General features: G+C 40.8%; 1 protein-coding gene across 3 annotated transcripts in view; it reads left to right on the top strand.

The window, feature by feature from the left end:
• SIM2 (SIM bHLH transcription factor 2) overlaps positions 1–17,593 on the top strand; it is a 51,113-nt gene that overhangs the window by 14,183 nt on the left and 19,337 nt on the right. The window contains exons 1-4 of one of the 3 annotated variants that reach the window (XM_083500189.1): positions 3,760–4,493; positions 5,509–5,591; positions 9,327–9,416; positions 12,975–13,083. In XM_083500189.1, the coding sequence (XP_083356315.1) occupies positions 9,372–9,416; positions 12,975–13,083 (154 nt within the window). In that variant the 5' untranslated portion in view covers positions 3,760–4,493; positions 5,509–5,591; positions 9,327–9,371. Of the gene's footprint in view, positions 1–3,759; positions 4,494–5,508; positions 5,592–9,326; positions 9,417–12,974; positions 13,084–16,227; positions 16,867–17,593 lie in introns of those variants that run through there. The other 2 variants (XM_083500188.1, XM_083500190.1) reach the window with 2 other exon arrangements.

Genomic DNA, 17,593 nt, shown 5'->3' with positions numbered 1-17,593 from the left:
GGTCTTATATGGTCCCGTCTCTGAATGCTAATAACGTGCGTTTTGATATCAGCCCCCTACTGATTTTGTGAGTGGGACTATGGAACTCTGCCTTTAAGCTCTGCCGTCACCGTTGACAATGCGACTGGAGGAATTCAGTTTTGTACTGGAGAGAATCTTGCAACACTTAAAAATCTTCGGGAATCCCGCAACTAATGTCAAATGATACAATGCAAAGGAGCCCGTCTGGCGGATTTTGGTGCATAGATCAATTGGCTCAAAGAACAAACATGCTTTGTATTTCCTGATCGTCAGCAGACATATTAGCATAAAAACACACACTCACAAACAAAGATTAAGCATTTTGCCAACTCTGTTGGCCGTTCTTATGATGTACTTATGGCTGCCAGGATGACAACAAAGTTGAAACTGCTGATGCCTTGGTTGAATGTCACGCCCAGGGATGGACTTGGCAACGTTTCTGTGTATTTCTATATATTTTTCTAACCGAGTTAAGACAGCATTTCTATGTATAAAGACGTAACGGGTATACGTGGGAATGGAATTTGTAGCCCTCTGGAAAATGCTTTGAGATAAGTAGTAGTGGAGAGCAGTAGCAAATAAATCTACATTCTGTTCCTTGGGAAATGCAACAATGGATTCATGTCTTCCTCAAAATGCAGCTGGGTTCTGCTTGATTATTAAAGAAAAAACAACACGATTTGCTTGTACAAAGAGGTTAAAAGGTTTATGAGACAGCATTTACTGAAGCCCAGGCGATAGTTATTCAGACAAAAGGTGCATGTAGAAATAACTCTGAACATGCTGATAAACTCGTACCACAATGTGATGGGGAGAATAAAGAAAAAGAAACGCAAAGAGACAGTGAACCCCGCAGAGCCACTTAAACACTAGCTTGTCAGTTAACAGATGTTTAATATAAAACGATGTTTGATTTCTCTCTCTAGTGCTTCCCTCATTTGGCAACGCCCGGGGCGCGATCTAAACCACAGTGAGTCGATGGAAGGTCTCCCATTCATGTTGTTCAGGAATTTTATGATAGCTATATCTTTTCCTTTTAAAAGATGGGAGTGTGGCTCTTAATTTCTATATCTTTGTGACATCACTTCTTCAAGATACGGTGTTTACAACGCAGTCTTGCCTGCACCCCCCGCGCCCTGTGCATTCCCACTGCATGCAGTTCCCTCATTAGCAGAAAAAGTGGACGGGGCACCAAGTGCTCATGGCTCTGCATCAGCTTGTATAATTAGCAGGCGCGGCGCAGCAGGCGAGAAAGCAGGTACCGAGCTGCGGGTCTTGAAAAGCCGGCGAACAATGGCTGGCTCATCTGCTCGAAAGAACGGACGCCTCTTTGAATGTGGGGATGGCTCAATCCATAAACCTGTTAAAGCCAAGTCTTAGCTTTAACAAAAAAGAAGAAAAAAATCCAAAACAAAACAAAAACACACCGCTGTGTAATTCGGAACCCAGTTGATTTCTGTAAATATTCTTGCAGCACAATGTACTCTCGAGTGAATCCCATTGCTGCCCAAAAGGCGTTGCTTCTCGAGGAGCATGCTCTTTCGGACTGTGAGCGTAAAGGGGTTTGCACTTCTCCACGAATTTGCATGGCGCTGGATGGCAGTCAGACGCATGCATGTATTTCCCGCTCCGATTCCGAGCTTGTCTCGCAGTGTCTCCAGCGCAGCGACCCTGGGAGCAGGTGCAGCGGGAAAGGCTGACTGACGAGTCCCTTTCTCCTTCCCCTCCTGCACAAGATAAGGAGCAGTTCACATCAGCAAGAAACCCTTTTTAAACAGCCTTGGAAAGAAGGCTCTGCCGGGATCACCAGAGAAAAGGTGCAGCTTTGGTTTCCCCCACACCTCCATAGGGCAGATCGCATTTGTCCTCTATTTACCTGCCTGGGGTCAAGGCTCCAGTCTCCGGAAGAGAAAAGCAAGAATATGAATATCTCGTGCGCCACCCGCAGGCAGAGCTGGAGAATGACAGGAGGGAGGCGCGGCCACGGATTCCACGGGGCTCTTCGCTGTGCTTTCTGGGAGCCACGCGGAATTCACAGTGGAATGAATGGAGCGAGCGCCGCAAGCCTAGGCGAGCATTTTAGGAGCCTCGGAAGAGGCAGCGCTTATCCCGGCCTTGAGGACTGAAAGTGAACTTGTGCTAGAACCACCACATGAGTGACCTTTGGCTATTCTTAACCGCAGTCACCTTAATTAAACTTGCGGATATCCCACCAACTGTCCCCCGCCTCCCGCATGGACTGGCCATGTGTGCAAAATGGTATTAGCCCTCCACGCAAATTAATCCGAAATAATTACCAGGTTTTGGTTCTGCATACGGACGTTGGTTAGCATCCCCGCAGCACTCACAGACATACAGGGAAAGGGTGGAAATAAAAACCCATTCTGTGAGTGCGAAGAAAAGTTAATAACTTCTCATTAAGATGAGTATTGTGTAACCACGAATATGTTACGGTGTGTTTACAATGCTTCTGGACAAGGAAGGTACCAGGCCTTGATAGTTACTCTGGAATAGCTAATCTGGGTTAAGAGGGGTGTACCATCTCCTTACTTCTTGTGAGGAAGCGGGAAGATTGCTTTCTACAGCCCTTTTGCTAGGGTTAACGGGATAAATTCTGTCTTTTTGTGGCGCTCTAAAGTCATATACATCATTATCATTAATCTCTTCTACTATGGAGCTATTGCTGCACAGAGATGTGACCAAAACCATGCTCTCCAGCATTGGATAAAGGAAATGTGCCCCCGTTGTGAATCAGGCACTCATAATCTGGTGGCGCTCAGACAAAATAAGATTTTCTCCTCTTGTGAAACTGCCCCAAAATCATATTTACACACCTAGATCGCACCAACCCCTTATCATATATGAGGTGTTGTACGAGTTGGTGCTATCTATTAATTAATTAATTACACCGTATAAAAGTGATAATAACCCAGTTACACAGGCAATATTGTACCAGACAGACGGATAAGGATTCAAAGGAAAGAGATGCCCAGGGGAGAACAAGACCTTCACGCCTCTCTTGTGTCTTATTAAAAGCCGATTTCAGAGCAACTTGTTTCTGATTTAGCTCCGGGCGGAGCGGTCTTTTGCAGCACAATTTAAACCAAGCCTTCATGCAAATCTTTCATTCCGTGTCACAAAACTGTTATTAGCAGAGAGCAGAGTGGGACTGGAGAGAAGGGGCGAAGGGCGTGGGAGAGATTATAGTGTGTACAATCTATGTAGGCTGCAGTACACACCAGATATTTAAAGCACAGATCACATCCCCCCAAGGAATCATGGGAACTGTAGTTCGAAAATATAGTTCAGTGAGGGGTAAAATGCAGTTTGTGGGGTTCTTCATAGAACTGTAGAGTTGGAAGGGACCCCGGGGGTCATCTAGTCCAACCCCCTGCAATGCAGGCAGCTCAACTAAAGCATCCATGATAGATGGCCATCCGACCTCTGCTTAAAAACCTCCAAGGAAGGAGAGTCCACCCCCTTCCGAGGTAGCCAGTCCGTTCCACTGTTGAACAGAAAATTCTTCCTGACGTTGAGTCGGATTCGGAATATCCTTTCTTTGTTGAAACTTGAAGCCATGGCTGTGTGTGTGTGTGTGTGTGTGTGTGGTTTGAATATGCTTTAAAGGTATAGCGTGTGTAGTGTAATATTATGAGTTAAGGTTTATATACTATGCCAGTATACACCCAAATCGCATGTTTAGTCTCTGAACATTCTTTCAGCATAAAGATTTGGGCCAGGAAAGCATGTACTGGGTACATATAGAGTGCCGTTGCAGCTGCTGTTCGAGGGGCTGGGCTGGGGCTTCTAGGGTCCAATGGGCAGGCCAAAGCCCCGACATCTTCAACGGTGGCCTGGCGGGGTACGTGTCTTCCTTCCCTACCTACAGGATGACTTGTGGCACATTTTTAGCTTAGAACTGAAACCTTGGGAGGATTCTGCAAACAGAATTATTCTTCTGTGATGCAACCTGTGGCGTTGTTGGTTTCGGTGGCTTTTGCACATGGACTGCTGCTTTCGTTACTGCTAGTAATTTAGGAGAGACGAGTTTCCCGAGGACAATGTCGGGGTTGGGGGGGGACAGGATTTCCGAGGAACCGTCTGGAGTACTCATTTTGTTTTGACCCGAATCCTGTTCGAGGGGTTCTGAAATGGCCGTGTTGAAGTTAAGGGCATTATGTTATGACCTCTCTTTGGTGAAAGAGGCTTCGGCCATCCGCTTACACAGAGCACGGTGTCGATCACTATTTAAAGAATAATTATTATTTTAAAAGCAGCCGAAGTGAAGCAGTGGTCCACGCTCTACAGACAACCAGGAGTGTGAGCGCTAAGGTGTATCGGTCCCCTTAAAGAATAAGCGGTTAGGAGGTTGTCTACGAAAGCGACAGCCCTATTATCTGATTTATTCTACTACTACTCCTAACATCCCACTACTTTTGTGGTAGTTGGTCAACCTCTCAGTGGGTCAGGAAGTGGGTCCGAGCAATGCCATTCATAATCAAGAACCTATTTTCATATTGATTAAATGTGTAACATTGAAGGAGATCCGTGCCCGGGATAAGTAGCGTGAGATCCCATCTACCCTCAGTCTAGACTTCCTGCTGAAGGGACTTCCGAGGGTAGAGGAAACGAGGGGATTTCACGCGGCTGAGGGAATTTTCCCTCACAGGAGAAAAGGCGGAAAAGTTACGTTCAAGTTATGTACAGCATAGACCCATTAAAATAAATAACTTCATTGATTTCACTGGGTCTAACTGATTATTTCTTAGAAATCTAAAGGGGGGATATAATATGTCCAATTAACAGGAGCTGCACGGTTTGCTAGCAAACCGTTCCGCCCAAAGTCAAGTTATATAGGTGGGGAGGTCTTGAATCGGAAGGATTTGTGAAAGGGGCAAATGGATGGATTTGCCGAAGCGACAGCAGCGGGGGTTTGAGTGAAGGGACCAAACGTTTGCACTTAAAAGCACCAAGGCAATAATACTGCATAGCTGGGCTGCCTTTTGCCTCCGTAGCCTCCCTTCGCAAGGGCTTGTGGGAAGATGGCGGGGGCGGTGTGGGGGAAGAGGGGAGAGTACAAAACTCTTTTTCAGGGCGTCTTTAGCGAGGTCCCCTCGGCCGATTTCAGGGAGGCTTATGTTACTTTGTGGGGGATCACCCCCAGCTCTAAAATGGCAACCGAACCCTGAGTAACATGTGGGCCGGCCAGGCCCTTTCGCAACGTGGCGGCCTTCAGCTGAATCTAAACCCTAATGTCATGGAGCTAACTTTCCTGAGGAAAAGACCACCTAACTCGCCGAGAAACCCGCTCGGGGAACTGCACAGGCAGGGCAGGGAGGCCCAGCTCCCCCTAATATGACCCAGCCAATGTTACGCTGCTTCTCTCCCTCTGCTGCAGAGGAAAAAGGCCAAATTGCACCTCCCGCTAGTGCTTCAGATGAACTGTATTCATGTGCGTTAACTGAGGCTTCTCGGTTCCTTTTCTAGGTCTGGGAGACGCCTGGGGCCAGCCGAGCAGATTAGGCCCCTTGGATAATGTCGCGAAGGAGCTGGGCTCGCATTTGCTTCAGGTAGAGTGTCTGCGATTCGTGCTGCTTCTTCAATACTGTTTGTGTTATTTCAGGAGTTCGTTGCGTTAAAACACTAGATCTCGCCCCCAAACCCAAGGCTCGGTCCCCTGGAGAGAGCCGCCTTTTTTTGTTTCAAAGGAGAAAGGGAAGAGATGGTCCATGAGTCTAGTAACTGTGGCTTGTGAACAAACCTGTCGCAGAGAAATTGGGCACATGCTGGCCAGCTCCCTCTTCTTAGGGGTAGATTGGGACTTCCAGTCCGGGTTTATTATGGTTTGGGAGTACAGAATTAGGGAGTGGCAATGAATGGGTTAATGCAAAATAAAAGAATGAGAGGATCTTGTGTTTGCAGGACAACCATAAATCAAGTGGCATAAATGGGCAAGAAACCCTAGTGACTTGTAATTTATAATATATGCTTGCATATACACGAATTTCAGTCAATCTATATGTGCTGCAATAGGCTCTTTTTAAACAGCTGCATATCTATAGCTATACACAAACATGCATTTTTAATGGGAGATTTCAGTTCACTCATTGCTCAGTAGGGAAAACCTTTAAAAGAACGCATGGCTCCTGTGGTGGGAGGAGAACATCTGGATTAGATCTTCCATTGACGTTAGCACCTGAAAATACAGTTGTTCAAAATCTGGTTGATCCACTTTGGAATTCTGCTTCTCTCTATTGTGTAAGTCCCAATGCTGCAAAGGGTATCATGCGTGTGCTCACCTCACAAAAGGTTTTTTTGCTAGTAAATTCCTCCTGATTTTACAGGTATAATAAAGAGAAATGCAGCCTTGAGTAGGTGAAACTGGAAAAATAAAACAATAAACTGTTTTTCAAAACTACTATAATTCATCTTACACTCACTATTGTAACCTTTTTGCATGTTGGTAAAGGTAGCCCTGAAAATAGGAGGTAAGGGTTGAGTTATGCTTTATGCCACTGTTCTAACCATGTCTACTCAGAAGTAATTCCCATTTAATTCAATGGGGTTTACTCCTAGGTAAGGGGGTTAGTGTTGCACCCTTGGTTCTTAAACTTTTCAACCACATTTTACTAGCAGATGACATTTGCAGGGCCTTCTGAAACTTGAATAAGCAGACACTATGATAAAGGTTTCCATATCTTATTCATTATTTTCACTAATTTCCATTGGATAGTGGGGTGTATATAATTGTAATACATTAACAAATGCTTTGGCATTAATGTAGAATGAGGTGTATAATGAACTTTTTGCTGGAATGTAACCTGTTTTGAAAGTAACTTTAATGAAAACAGAAATCCACATCCTTAAAGTATACTTTATTTGTCATAATGTTGTTACATAGAAAGTCAACTTCATGAAAAATAGTGTATACTTTAAGAAAAAAAACTTTTAGAACATATTTGTCGACAAAAGTCCAATATATGCTTTCGTAGATTTTCACGGGTACAGGAATGCAGGTTTTGGTGTCTTCGGGTGTCTTCCCGTGTAAGAGTTGGGGTGTCTAGGCGACGTTTCGACGAGGTCTCACTCGTCATCTTCAGGCTGGTGAAGCCGAAAGCACCAGCCTGAAGATGACGAGTGAGACCTCGTCGAAACGTCGCCTAGACACCCCAACTCTTACACGGGAAGACACCCGAAGACACCAAAACCTGCAAGTCCAATATATGTTTAAACAAAATGTGATATAAATTAATCTTTCAAAAATATAGTTTGGCACACAGTAAGAAGCTTAGTGACATCTATTTATTTGCTAGCTATTTAAAAATGTGTATCTTACCTCTTATGCTTGAGATGGTTTGCAATATTTAATATTTATAACATACCTGCAACTTCTTAATTTACTATTTTCAAATTGTGTTTAACACAAAATAATGATGTAATACTATTTAAAATGTCCAGTTATTTATGAATTATAAATGTTGTTTTAAGACATGCAGCTACTTTACTGAAAATATGTGTGCTTTCACCTTTGAGCAAAGAAGGGAGGGGAGTGCCATGTATTTAAAGAGCCACTAAAAGTAAGGTTTTCTAATGGAAGTGCCAATGCAGCCTAACTATAACATCGGGGAACAAATTGCTAGTTTATGAGGAATGTTTTAAAGCAATGTTTTATTTAAGAAAGCAGTGATTTCTTCCCCATGTTAATACTGCTACAAAGTTTTGTTTATGTTCAGAAGAAGGGGGGCGGGAATGAAACCAAAGAGTAATCTGGTTCTAATTACATGCTGTAAAAGTAGAGTAGGTCAGAGAATAATTTGGAATATTTTTTATTGGGGTAACATTGAACTTGCCCCTCTGTTGCAGACTTTTATTACTTTCCTTTTGTTCCAGCATCTTAAAATATGAACTAGTAAATATAAAAGGCAATTGTTTTATCTATGTACAGTATTTAGAAATACATTTCCCTTTTCAAATGTAGACCTCTTTCCCTCCATATGGAGAATTCTTATAGTCTAATCACACTTGTGTAGAGGTGGGTTTTGTTTTAATGAACATTTGGTCCTCTGATAAGCAGTAACTTCTAAGGTCTTAGACAGAGAGAGGTCTTTCTCAGCCTGCCTACCTGAGATGCTTTAACTGGCAATTTAACTTGAGACCTTTGATGCTCTGCTGTCAGCTGTGGCACCTCTCTCAAATCATTGCTCCATTCTGATTGGCAGGCTTTTTTGAACTTTACCTACTTTGCTACCTGAGATTCTTCAAAAGGCAATGCCAGGGATTAAATCTGGGACCTGCTGCATATGAAATGGTATTCTAGTGCATTAAGGTTCTTCCCTGAAATCAGCAGAGCTTGTTTCCAAATACATGTTTCTGGGACTGAGATGCCTTTCCTTTTGTGACTCATACCCAAATCCTCAAAATGGTGTTTGGAAGCAGATTTAAATTTACTCATGTGATCAGGATTAGTGTTTTTAAAATACAACAATATACTTACATTTTTGCCGAGCCTTCATTTTATCTTATTGGTTAAAATATGCAATATTAGGTCCCAAGCAATAACTATGAAATCAGTCAAAGTATCATATTGCAGAATTACTTGTGAACAATTATATAAGGTAGTTGTAACTTTCAAGGGATTTCCCTTCTATCATTTTTGAAATTATGGTTTCATAAAACTTATTTTATGAAACATTCATGTTCTTTTCATTTTCATTACAAGTTTCAAAGGAGCCACTTGTCAGATTATTCTGTGCACACAAAACTCTTAATAAAAATAGTCAGAAGAATGTAAAACATCACTCAGGAATCATTAAAACTGTAAATAGTGATAAGTTATTTCTACCAATTAATTGGGATTGGTTTCCCCCATAAGAACTCAGGATTTTTGCTAAGTACTATAATAACCCAATATCAACATGAGAATGTTAAATTTGCTGCCGCTGTAAAACTAGCATATGTAAGGGGAGAATGAGTTAGATTTAACTTTTTATAGTGTGTGTATAATAGTAATTGGGCAGCACCAATTATATAATACAGTTAAATCTGTTTTTAATCTGTTTTAATTTTATTATTGTATACTTAATTTGATTATTTATTTTACCTGCTTATAAATCATTTTGGGATGTTTTAGTGGGAAGTGATACACATATTTAATCAACCTAACCTAGTCTTCATCAAGCCAAATTGGGTAATATGTTTTAAAATATATGTTCTTCTGTAGGGGGAAATAAAAAAAAATTATCACAAGCAACTTGACTGTATATTGTAAGTGGTAAGATTTTATTATATTTCTTTCTCTTTTGCAGACTCTGGATGGGTTTGTTTTTGTGGTAGCATCTGATGGCAAAATAATGTATATCTCAGAAACTGCTTCTGTTCATCTAGGCTTATCACAGGTAGGAGCAAGTTCTGTCCCCCTATTGAATGATGATGTTCTTCCTTTGAATTGATTTTAGTTTTTTTTTTTAAGTTAAATAATTCACACAGCTTATCACTGTAAAGGAAAAACTTTGCATTTTGCTTGTTACTTATATGCATTTTGAAACTAAGAATGCAGTCCACAAAAGTGCTTTGCTAACTCTACTCTCCCTTGTGCTACTAAAGCCCCCTGGAAGCTGGATACAGCATAGTCCACTTATCATACAATTATAGCAAGTGCTGCCTATTCCTAGCTGGGTGTTGTTGCAAATGGCCATTGGCCAGAGCAGTGGTATAGATCTCTGGGGAGAAAGTGGAAATTTCCAGTCTGTGTTTTGAATTGTATGCAGTAAGAATATAAGAACTGCTGGATCTGACCAAAGGCCCATCCATCTCACAGTGGCCAACCAGATGCCTATAGGAAGTCCACAAGCAGGAACTGAGTGCAACAGCAGCCTCTCCACTTGCAGTGTTAGCTGCTGTGAAAACAGAGGAAACCTGAGTTTTATAGTAAATGTGCTTTAGGAAAAAATAAAAAGGGAGCAGATTTATGAGTGTTCACATGGAATTCAGGCAATTTTTCTTGAGTTTTGCCAGCCTTGTGGCCTTTTCAGTAAAGCGTTTTATATGTTTATGGTAGAACTCATAAAACCAGGTTTACTACTGTTCTGCTCAAACGTTAGTGTTTGGGGTTTTAGGGCACTGTTACATTTGTTCATTTTAAAGGTAACTAACAATTTCTTAAATGTATGTTCAACTGAAAACAATGGGATTTACTTTCAAGTACATGTGTTTAGAATAAAGGAATTCTATTTCTGTTAGCAAGCTGAATTGGGATGTGATACAGCATTTTGAAATATTTGTGCCCAAAACTTGTAATTAGCCCATGTTTAATGGTTTGAAAAGTTATTATTTAGCAACCTTAGGTTGCAATCATATACCACTTAAACTCAGTGCGATTTCCTTCTGATGTAGAGGATTGTGCCATTTATCAACACTGGATGTTCCCACTATCATGGAAATGTTTTCCCCCCCTGAAACCTGTGTGAAGTACTGCTGATTCAGTAAACAGTAAAGAGGGTGTTTATTTTCATGTGTGGAGTGGCTCTTACAGAATGCTCCCATGTGGGCCTTAAAGTGCATGGTGGGTCAGTATTCGCTTGCCAGCTTCATTTTGTAGGCTTCTCCTTGTAGCCTTGAGCGAAGATCCACATATTTGCTTGGACTTTTATTAATTAGAGACAGATTGTTATTTATCTTAAAAAAGATTTAAGAATGGTATGTAACTATTTATGAACTCACTGATAGGGCAAGGGACCTGAGGTAGAGTCTGGAATCGTATTGCCTAGGCACCACTAAGAGGGGAAGGGCAAGGCAGCAGAAGCAACCTGCTTGCCGTTTCCTCAGAGGCAATTAACAATTGGGCACTAAGGTTTTTTGCAGGACCATTTTTGTCATTGTTGGACCTTTTGAAATAATTTTCTTTTCTGTGATTAGAAAAGACCTCTTACTAGACTTGTCCCTGATATGACACCTTATTCTCGAGTTGCCTACACAGTAAAAACCAATTTTCTAGCTATTTTTAAAAGTAACTTCTCATTTCTTTTCAAAAGTGCTCTGCTTTGGTGACATCTGCTTTTCTCTGAGACTCTCAGATGAAAGCAGACACCACTAGAATGAGGGAGTTCTTTGGTGGAAAAAATAGAGTAAAAGAAAGCAACTAGTTGTGTTAGTAGTAGCAGATCCCTAAATGCAGGCATGGCAAGGAGGTATGTGAGGTATAGGAGCACTCTTTAAAAACTTTTGACTGTTTTGGTATTCTGGGGAGAGGATTCCCCTCACTTTTTCTGTGCGCCAATACTGTATAGGTAAAGAGGTAATTCTATACATGCGATGCCTTGTTAAGAGACTAAGGTATGACTATGTCTGTTCTACCCTTCCCCAAGTTCTTTCTGTCTCTAATTTCTACTATAGCTGCCTATTCTGCCTTTTCAAACCACCTTTTCCCCTTTCCAGTTTCTATCCTTCACTCCCTAAAAATGTTCATTGTGCAAACTGTGTTGCCTCCTTCACTCTCCTGTCTGCAATACTCTACCTTCTTTCTTTACCCCCTTTTCCTTTTGAGAACAATAAGTAGGAAAATATATTTTGGAAGAATGGCTTTGGGTAAAACACTGCCTCTTTGCCTTTACAGCCTCTCTCCCAACAAAGCTAGAAACAGAGAGCTGTGTTATGTTAGGTCTGATTCAGGATAATTCTTCCTTCTTGGAAAGGACACAGAGATACAAACTGATACTACTACTTGTTTCCATGTGGGTGGATCTGCCCCTGCTTATATACCACTTGTTTCCTCAAAACTGGAATGAAGGCCCACAGGACAAGATTGAATTTTTCACATAGCTATTGTGTATACATTTGGTAAACATTAATAAGCATTCACATAGCTGTTAGCCAGATGAAAGACTGCATTCTCTGGCTTATAAAATGTACTGAGGGACAGCTTTTAAAACTTTAAATTGGTTGAGATTCCAATCTCTAAATGAATCTATGCCTTAATTCAGTAAAGCAAGGCACATGCTTGTAGAAAACACATGAGTTCAACCACATATTTAAATTTAGACCTGTTGTTAACTAGTTAACTACTGAGAACTGTGAAGTCTAATTCACAAACTTGTTAAAGCTGCTTTTCATTCCAACCCTAAATGTCCTAATTCTGGTTGGAACTCAATCAGAATTATAGTCTCATGGAGTTTACTAATTGGTGGAAGAGGAGAGCAGGAAGAAACGGTTGAACCTGTGACTCTTAATAGCTTATCCAGACCATGATAAAAAGGACTGTTTTGCAGTTTTAACCTACTAAATGCTAACTGAAATGGTAAAATTTGCATAAGGTGTGAATTCACCTTTATAGAAAAGCTAGCTATGTCAATTGTTTGAGGAATCAGGAGTGCAAATGGATGATGTATACACTGTTCCCAAGCTCAATGTAACAGCCACACTGCCAGGGCTGTGTGAGCATAGTCCTTTAGGAAAAGACCAAACTCTGATTAGCCTTTGAGAAATGAGTGGGGCTATTCATTTCTCCCCTACCACCCTCCAGCCAAGCTTTGATCACACATTTTTTAAAAGGGGGTTATGCCACTTAGAGGTTTTTTTCATTGTGAAAAATCACGGGAACTAAACATTCTATTTCATTGTTATCTCCTCCAGCAACAACTGTTTGAATCTAGAGCTCAAAGTAGGGTCATACTGAATACTTTTTTGGTGTAATTAGTATTTACATAGATCACAGTCTTCAAGTCATGTATGTATGCTGCAATTGAACCTTTTTTGCTCATGATAAGACAAAACAACTTGTAGATCATGGCTATTGGTTGATAGCTGCTTTTGGTCCAGGAAGACGATAGGAGTGTTAGAAATGCAGTGGGGTATTTGTAAATCATATGTATATTACATACAAGAGACCTCTGAAAAATAATACTAAATGGAAAAAAAATCTGCTATAGTTCTGAATGTTTTCAATATATTCTTGACAGGTGGAACTCACCGGTAATAGCATTTATGAGTATATACATCCATCAGACCATGATGAAATGACAGCGGTTCTAACAGCTCACCAGCCTCTTCATCCTCATCTCTTACAAGGTACTTCCATATGATATGACCATATACAAGTAAAAAGGATGATGAGGTGTAGTGCTGATCTTAACATGCTAACACTTAATCCACTGAAATTTACAAATGTAAAAAGGGTTCCTGGCCAAGTGTTGTATCTAGCTATATTGATGTAGCATCTTTCATCTCATTCCAAATTGTGAAAATAATATTAAAACTTCATTCTTCAGCATATCTAGTTGCAATATTAGGTTTGTTCACAGTGATGAAACTTTAAGTTGTAGACTACAGTTATGAAATAATAAATTACTTTGCTCTGTGAACAAGGGCGTCTTGGAAGAGCCAACCCAAAGACCTGGAGGTGCTGGGGGGGCACAGGTGGGGGAGGGGGCACCTCTTAGGGGTGGGGTGGGGTATAGGTATAGAGTTGTGAAAAATGCTTTGTGGCCATTTGGGCAACAAACAAAACATTCTGAAGTTTTATGTGATCCTTCTTCAAAACACATAGAAATGGGAGAGAGCAAGTAAGATTGATTTCATTCCATCACCTCAGGGATGATTCAGGGTTGCATGAAAGCTAAATATAATTTCACAGAAGGGGCTAAAGTATCTTGTTAAATAGTCATGTGCAATCTGAATGTACAAGCACAAATTCATTACATAAAATAGCCACTGCCTCCTTTTTTAATACCATGACGTATAGCAGAGCAAACCATTTAAATGTCCATAGGACATATTTGTAAATCTTTTTTGAAGTTGGACATGTTGTCTTTGAATTTCCAGGAAAATGGGATAATTTAAGATACATACTTGATTAAAACAAGAACAATTCACTTATTTGAAATTCCATTGACGAGATCAAATGAGTATTTTATCTTTAATGTGTATTTGATAATTGGCATCTCAGTTCAAACTGAATGTAAATAAATATGTGGCTTTAGGTGAGTCTGTTTTATGTTCTCTCTTAATATCTGGATTGTCTGATCTTCAAAGTATCAGCAATCTATTTGATGTATGGGTAAGACAAAGGTATACAAATGACGTGGGGCATGATTTCTTTTGTCACATGTGGAGAGTTTCTTATAAGGCCTGGTAAATGTCTCTTCTTTCCTTCCTCCTCTTTGTCATATATGCACCAGCCATTACATTGGAATAGTGCAGAAGGTCTGGATACACTAGAACCATGCTGGCCTTTTGCTCTGAGTAATGGCCAGTACATGGTCTCCAAGAGGGAAAGGAGGAACACATCATTCGTCGCCTCTCTGATGGTGGCTACACATGAAGATGAATTATCCCTTTGGTTTTAATTCATTAAGTATCACACATTGTCCAGTAGCAGGCCATGTATCTGGAAAATACTGGCTAGAGTTTTATTTGCAAATTTTCTTTTAAAAGTGCTTAATACAGTGGTACCTCTAGTTGTGGACTTAATCCATTTTGGGGTGCCGTTTGCATCCCGAAAAGTCTGCAACTAGAGCGCCTCTTCTGCGCATGTGCACGGTGCGATCGAGCATTTCTGCGCATGCTTGAAGCACGCAGTTCGCTTCTGCACATGTGCAGGCGGAGAACCCGGAAGCAAACACTTCCAGGTTTGTTGTGTTCGTAAGCTGAAAGTCCATAACAAGAGTGGAACGCAACACGAGGTATGACTGTAATTCAAACAGAACAGATGTTTTTCCAGCCACCAATAATTAAGCTTTTGTGGCTAGAAATGGTTTGAGTAGTAGCAGCCTAGAGGATCAAATACTATTATTATCTGCAAGCCACTCCCAGGATGGCTCAATTTGCACTGGGGGGAATTAAAAAAAACCATAGGTGTTGAGGTAGGGAGTAGTAAACTGACCATTTAAGTTAGCTGTAATATTTGTTTAGCAAACTTTGAGATGTTTGGAATGTGGCTCTCCTTCTTGGAGTGGGATCTCCTAAGGAAGACCTAAACCCCAGGCGGCAAAGGGGAATGTTGCTTGAAATTCTGGACTGGGTTTCTTGTTTTGCTTTCTGGTTGAATTTGCAAAGCTACTAATCTGAGCGCCTGGTAGGTGTATGTGTGTGTGTGTCGTTGCACATGAACTTACTGGTTTAGTTATAAAGCAGGCAGGGAGGTTTTCCATGACAAGGAGCATGCAGGGTGTGGAGGAAAACCTCCCTTCCTCATCCTTATCTCTCTGCGTTCCTTTAAGAGGTTTTCTCTGTGCTGTACTTCTAGTATTGGAGCTATTCAAGGAAAAGGATGGGTTTCCTTCCCATACATACTCCTTTTGTCATAACTCCCACTACCCCTCACTTGTCCTTTAGGGACGTGGATAGTGCTGTGGTCTAAACCACTGAGCCTCTTGGGCTTGCTGATCGGAAGGTCAGTAGTTCGAATCCATGTGAGCTCTGGCACTCTCCATGGTGTCCCGTTGCGCCACAAGTGGTTTAGTCATGCTGGCAACATGACCCAGAAGGCTGTCTGCTGGCTCCCTTGGCCTGAAAAGCGAGATGAGCGCCACAACCCATAGTCACCTTTGACTGGACTTAACCGTCCAGGGGTCCATTACCTTTTACCTTACTTGTCCTTTAACTTGAAGCAGCAGGTATATGTTCTTAGAAGACTCAGTGAGTTGACAGTTCTTCAACGGAAATTTAGTTATTTGACAATGATTATTTAAGGGCCAGCAGTAGCAGCTGGGTGAGAATACAGTGCAAAAAACAAAACAAAACAAAAACAGTGGCAGGATCATTCAAGTGGATTTATTGCTAAACAATTGACAAAGATGCTGAGATCCTGATCCTGCAGAGGTTTAAAAGTCTCAAGGTTTCAACTGTGGCCATGTTTCCTAAGTGTGTTTTAGATTGGCTGCTCTTTCTCAGAATGTAGGCTATAGCATCAAGGGTCTCTATCTACCAGTTAGATTGCTGCAGCTGCTGACTCGGAAAAAAATGTAGCAGACTATGAGACACCTTGCAGAAAAAGATTTTCTAGTTTGTTATTCTAAGGTCATCTTTTACTTAATGTGTTGAAGTAAAGGTATGGCTTACATATTCATGTTTTGTATGTTAAGTCAGCTAGTTAGATAGATCTTCAGGATTTTATAGGTGTTAGGCCAATAGATTTGTGTGTTTTTTTAGTTTATGAACCTAGCTCTTGGGTGGCTCAGGAGTTACATAGCTTCATAGGTTTGGGAAACTTCTTGCTATCTATAGATTAGGGATGGATCAACACGTTTCTGGTTTGTGTTGGTTCACATATGATCATAAATCTGTTTCTGCAACTATCTGCAATTTTTTAAAAGCAAAAATAATCACATTAATGTATTATTATTTTTATAAAAGACACATTTTGAACGCATTTTATCCTAAAATACACATTTTTGTGTGCATTTTGGTACATTTTTTGAGCTGATACCTGTATTGCAAAATGGGAGAAGTATGAAAACAGAAGGATAACTGCGTTCTGATCCACGTATTAGTCTGGTAAGTGCAAATCTAGTCAGTTTGCTTAAAAATGAAGACCAAACAAAATCCTCAAGCAATTCAAGGATAGGTGGGTAGGTCATTTGTCTCTCTCGTAGTTTGTCTGCAGGGGATATCAACCTGCTAGCTGTATGGAGCTGCATTATCTCTACAATTCTATGATCTCTCACCAGGCAGCTTATTGCAATTGTCTAGCTAGCAAGGATGTGCTCTGTGTGGCACAGGTCCTTGAGGAAAGAAAAAATGAATGCAGTCAGCAGGAGGTAGCAGGTTGTGCGTAGATGTAGGGTGCTCAAATATTTGCGCAAGGGCTAAGTATCCATGTGCCTCCAACATGTCCAGAAAAGAATATGGAAGGTGAGAATTAGTATCTTGCTCTAATTTCTAGCAGAACCAGTAAGGATATGGTTGGATCCTAGTACAGATGTCATAAAGTCAATTTTTAGTGAGTTTACATGTGTATTGTTCATATTTGTAAGCTGTTTGTTGTGAAGAACTATTGTTTTCCATGTAGGAATGTTACATGGAAGAAAGTGAAAGCATGTAAATGCCTTAATTTGGTGGAAGCAGCCCAAAAATGTCGAATTCTTAATCCATAGGAAATAAATTTAGGCTGTCATTGTATACTTACCTGGGAGCAAGTTCTACTGAACTTGGTGAAGTTACTTCTGAGTCGACATGCACAGGATCACACTGTTTCTCACTTTGTTGGAATGTGGAAGTCCTCATCAAGGGGGTTTGGGAAGTTACTAAGGGAAGTATAATTCTGCATTTAAATAAAGCATCTTAATTGCAAATAAAATTATATTATTAAAATCATTTTTTAACAATGGAATATACTTTGGAGCCCTGTGCTCCAATGTGACATTCTGACCATAAGTTTCAAACACCTAAATATTCAGAAATAATCCAAAGATAATGAAATGAACATCTCTTTGTGAGATAGTTGTCTTTGCTACATTAAATAAGGCAGTTTTCTGTCAACATCAAAAAATCTATGCTGGACCCAGACAATTGTGCCAGCTTCCTGCCAATTACCAATGTACCTTTTGGGGACAAGGTGTTCACGCAACTCCAGACACCC

This window comes from Podarcis liolepis, assembly GCF_965112155.1.
Source record: "Podarcis liolepis genome assembly, chromosome: 4".
NCBI classification, from domain to species: domain Eukaryota; kingdom Metazoa; phylum Chordata; class Lepidosauria; order Squamata; family Lacertidae; genus Podarcis; species Podarcis liolepis.
The sequence above is the reverse complement of the archived record's forward strand: the minus strand, read 5'-3'. Positions and strand labels throughout refer to the sequence as shown.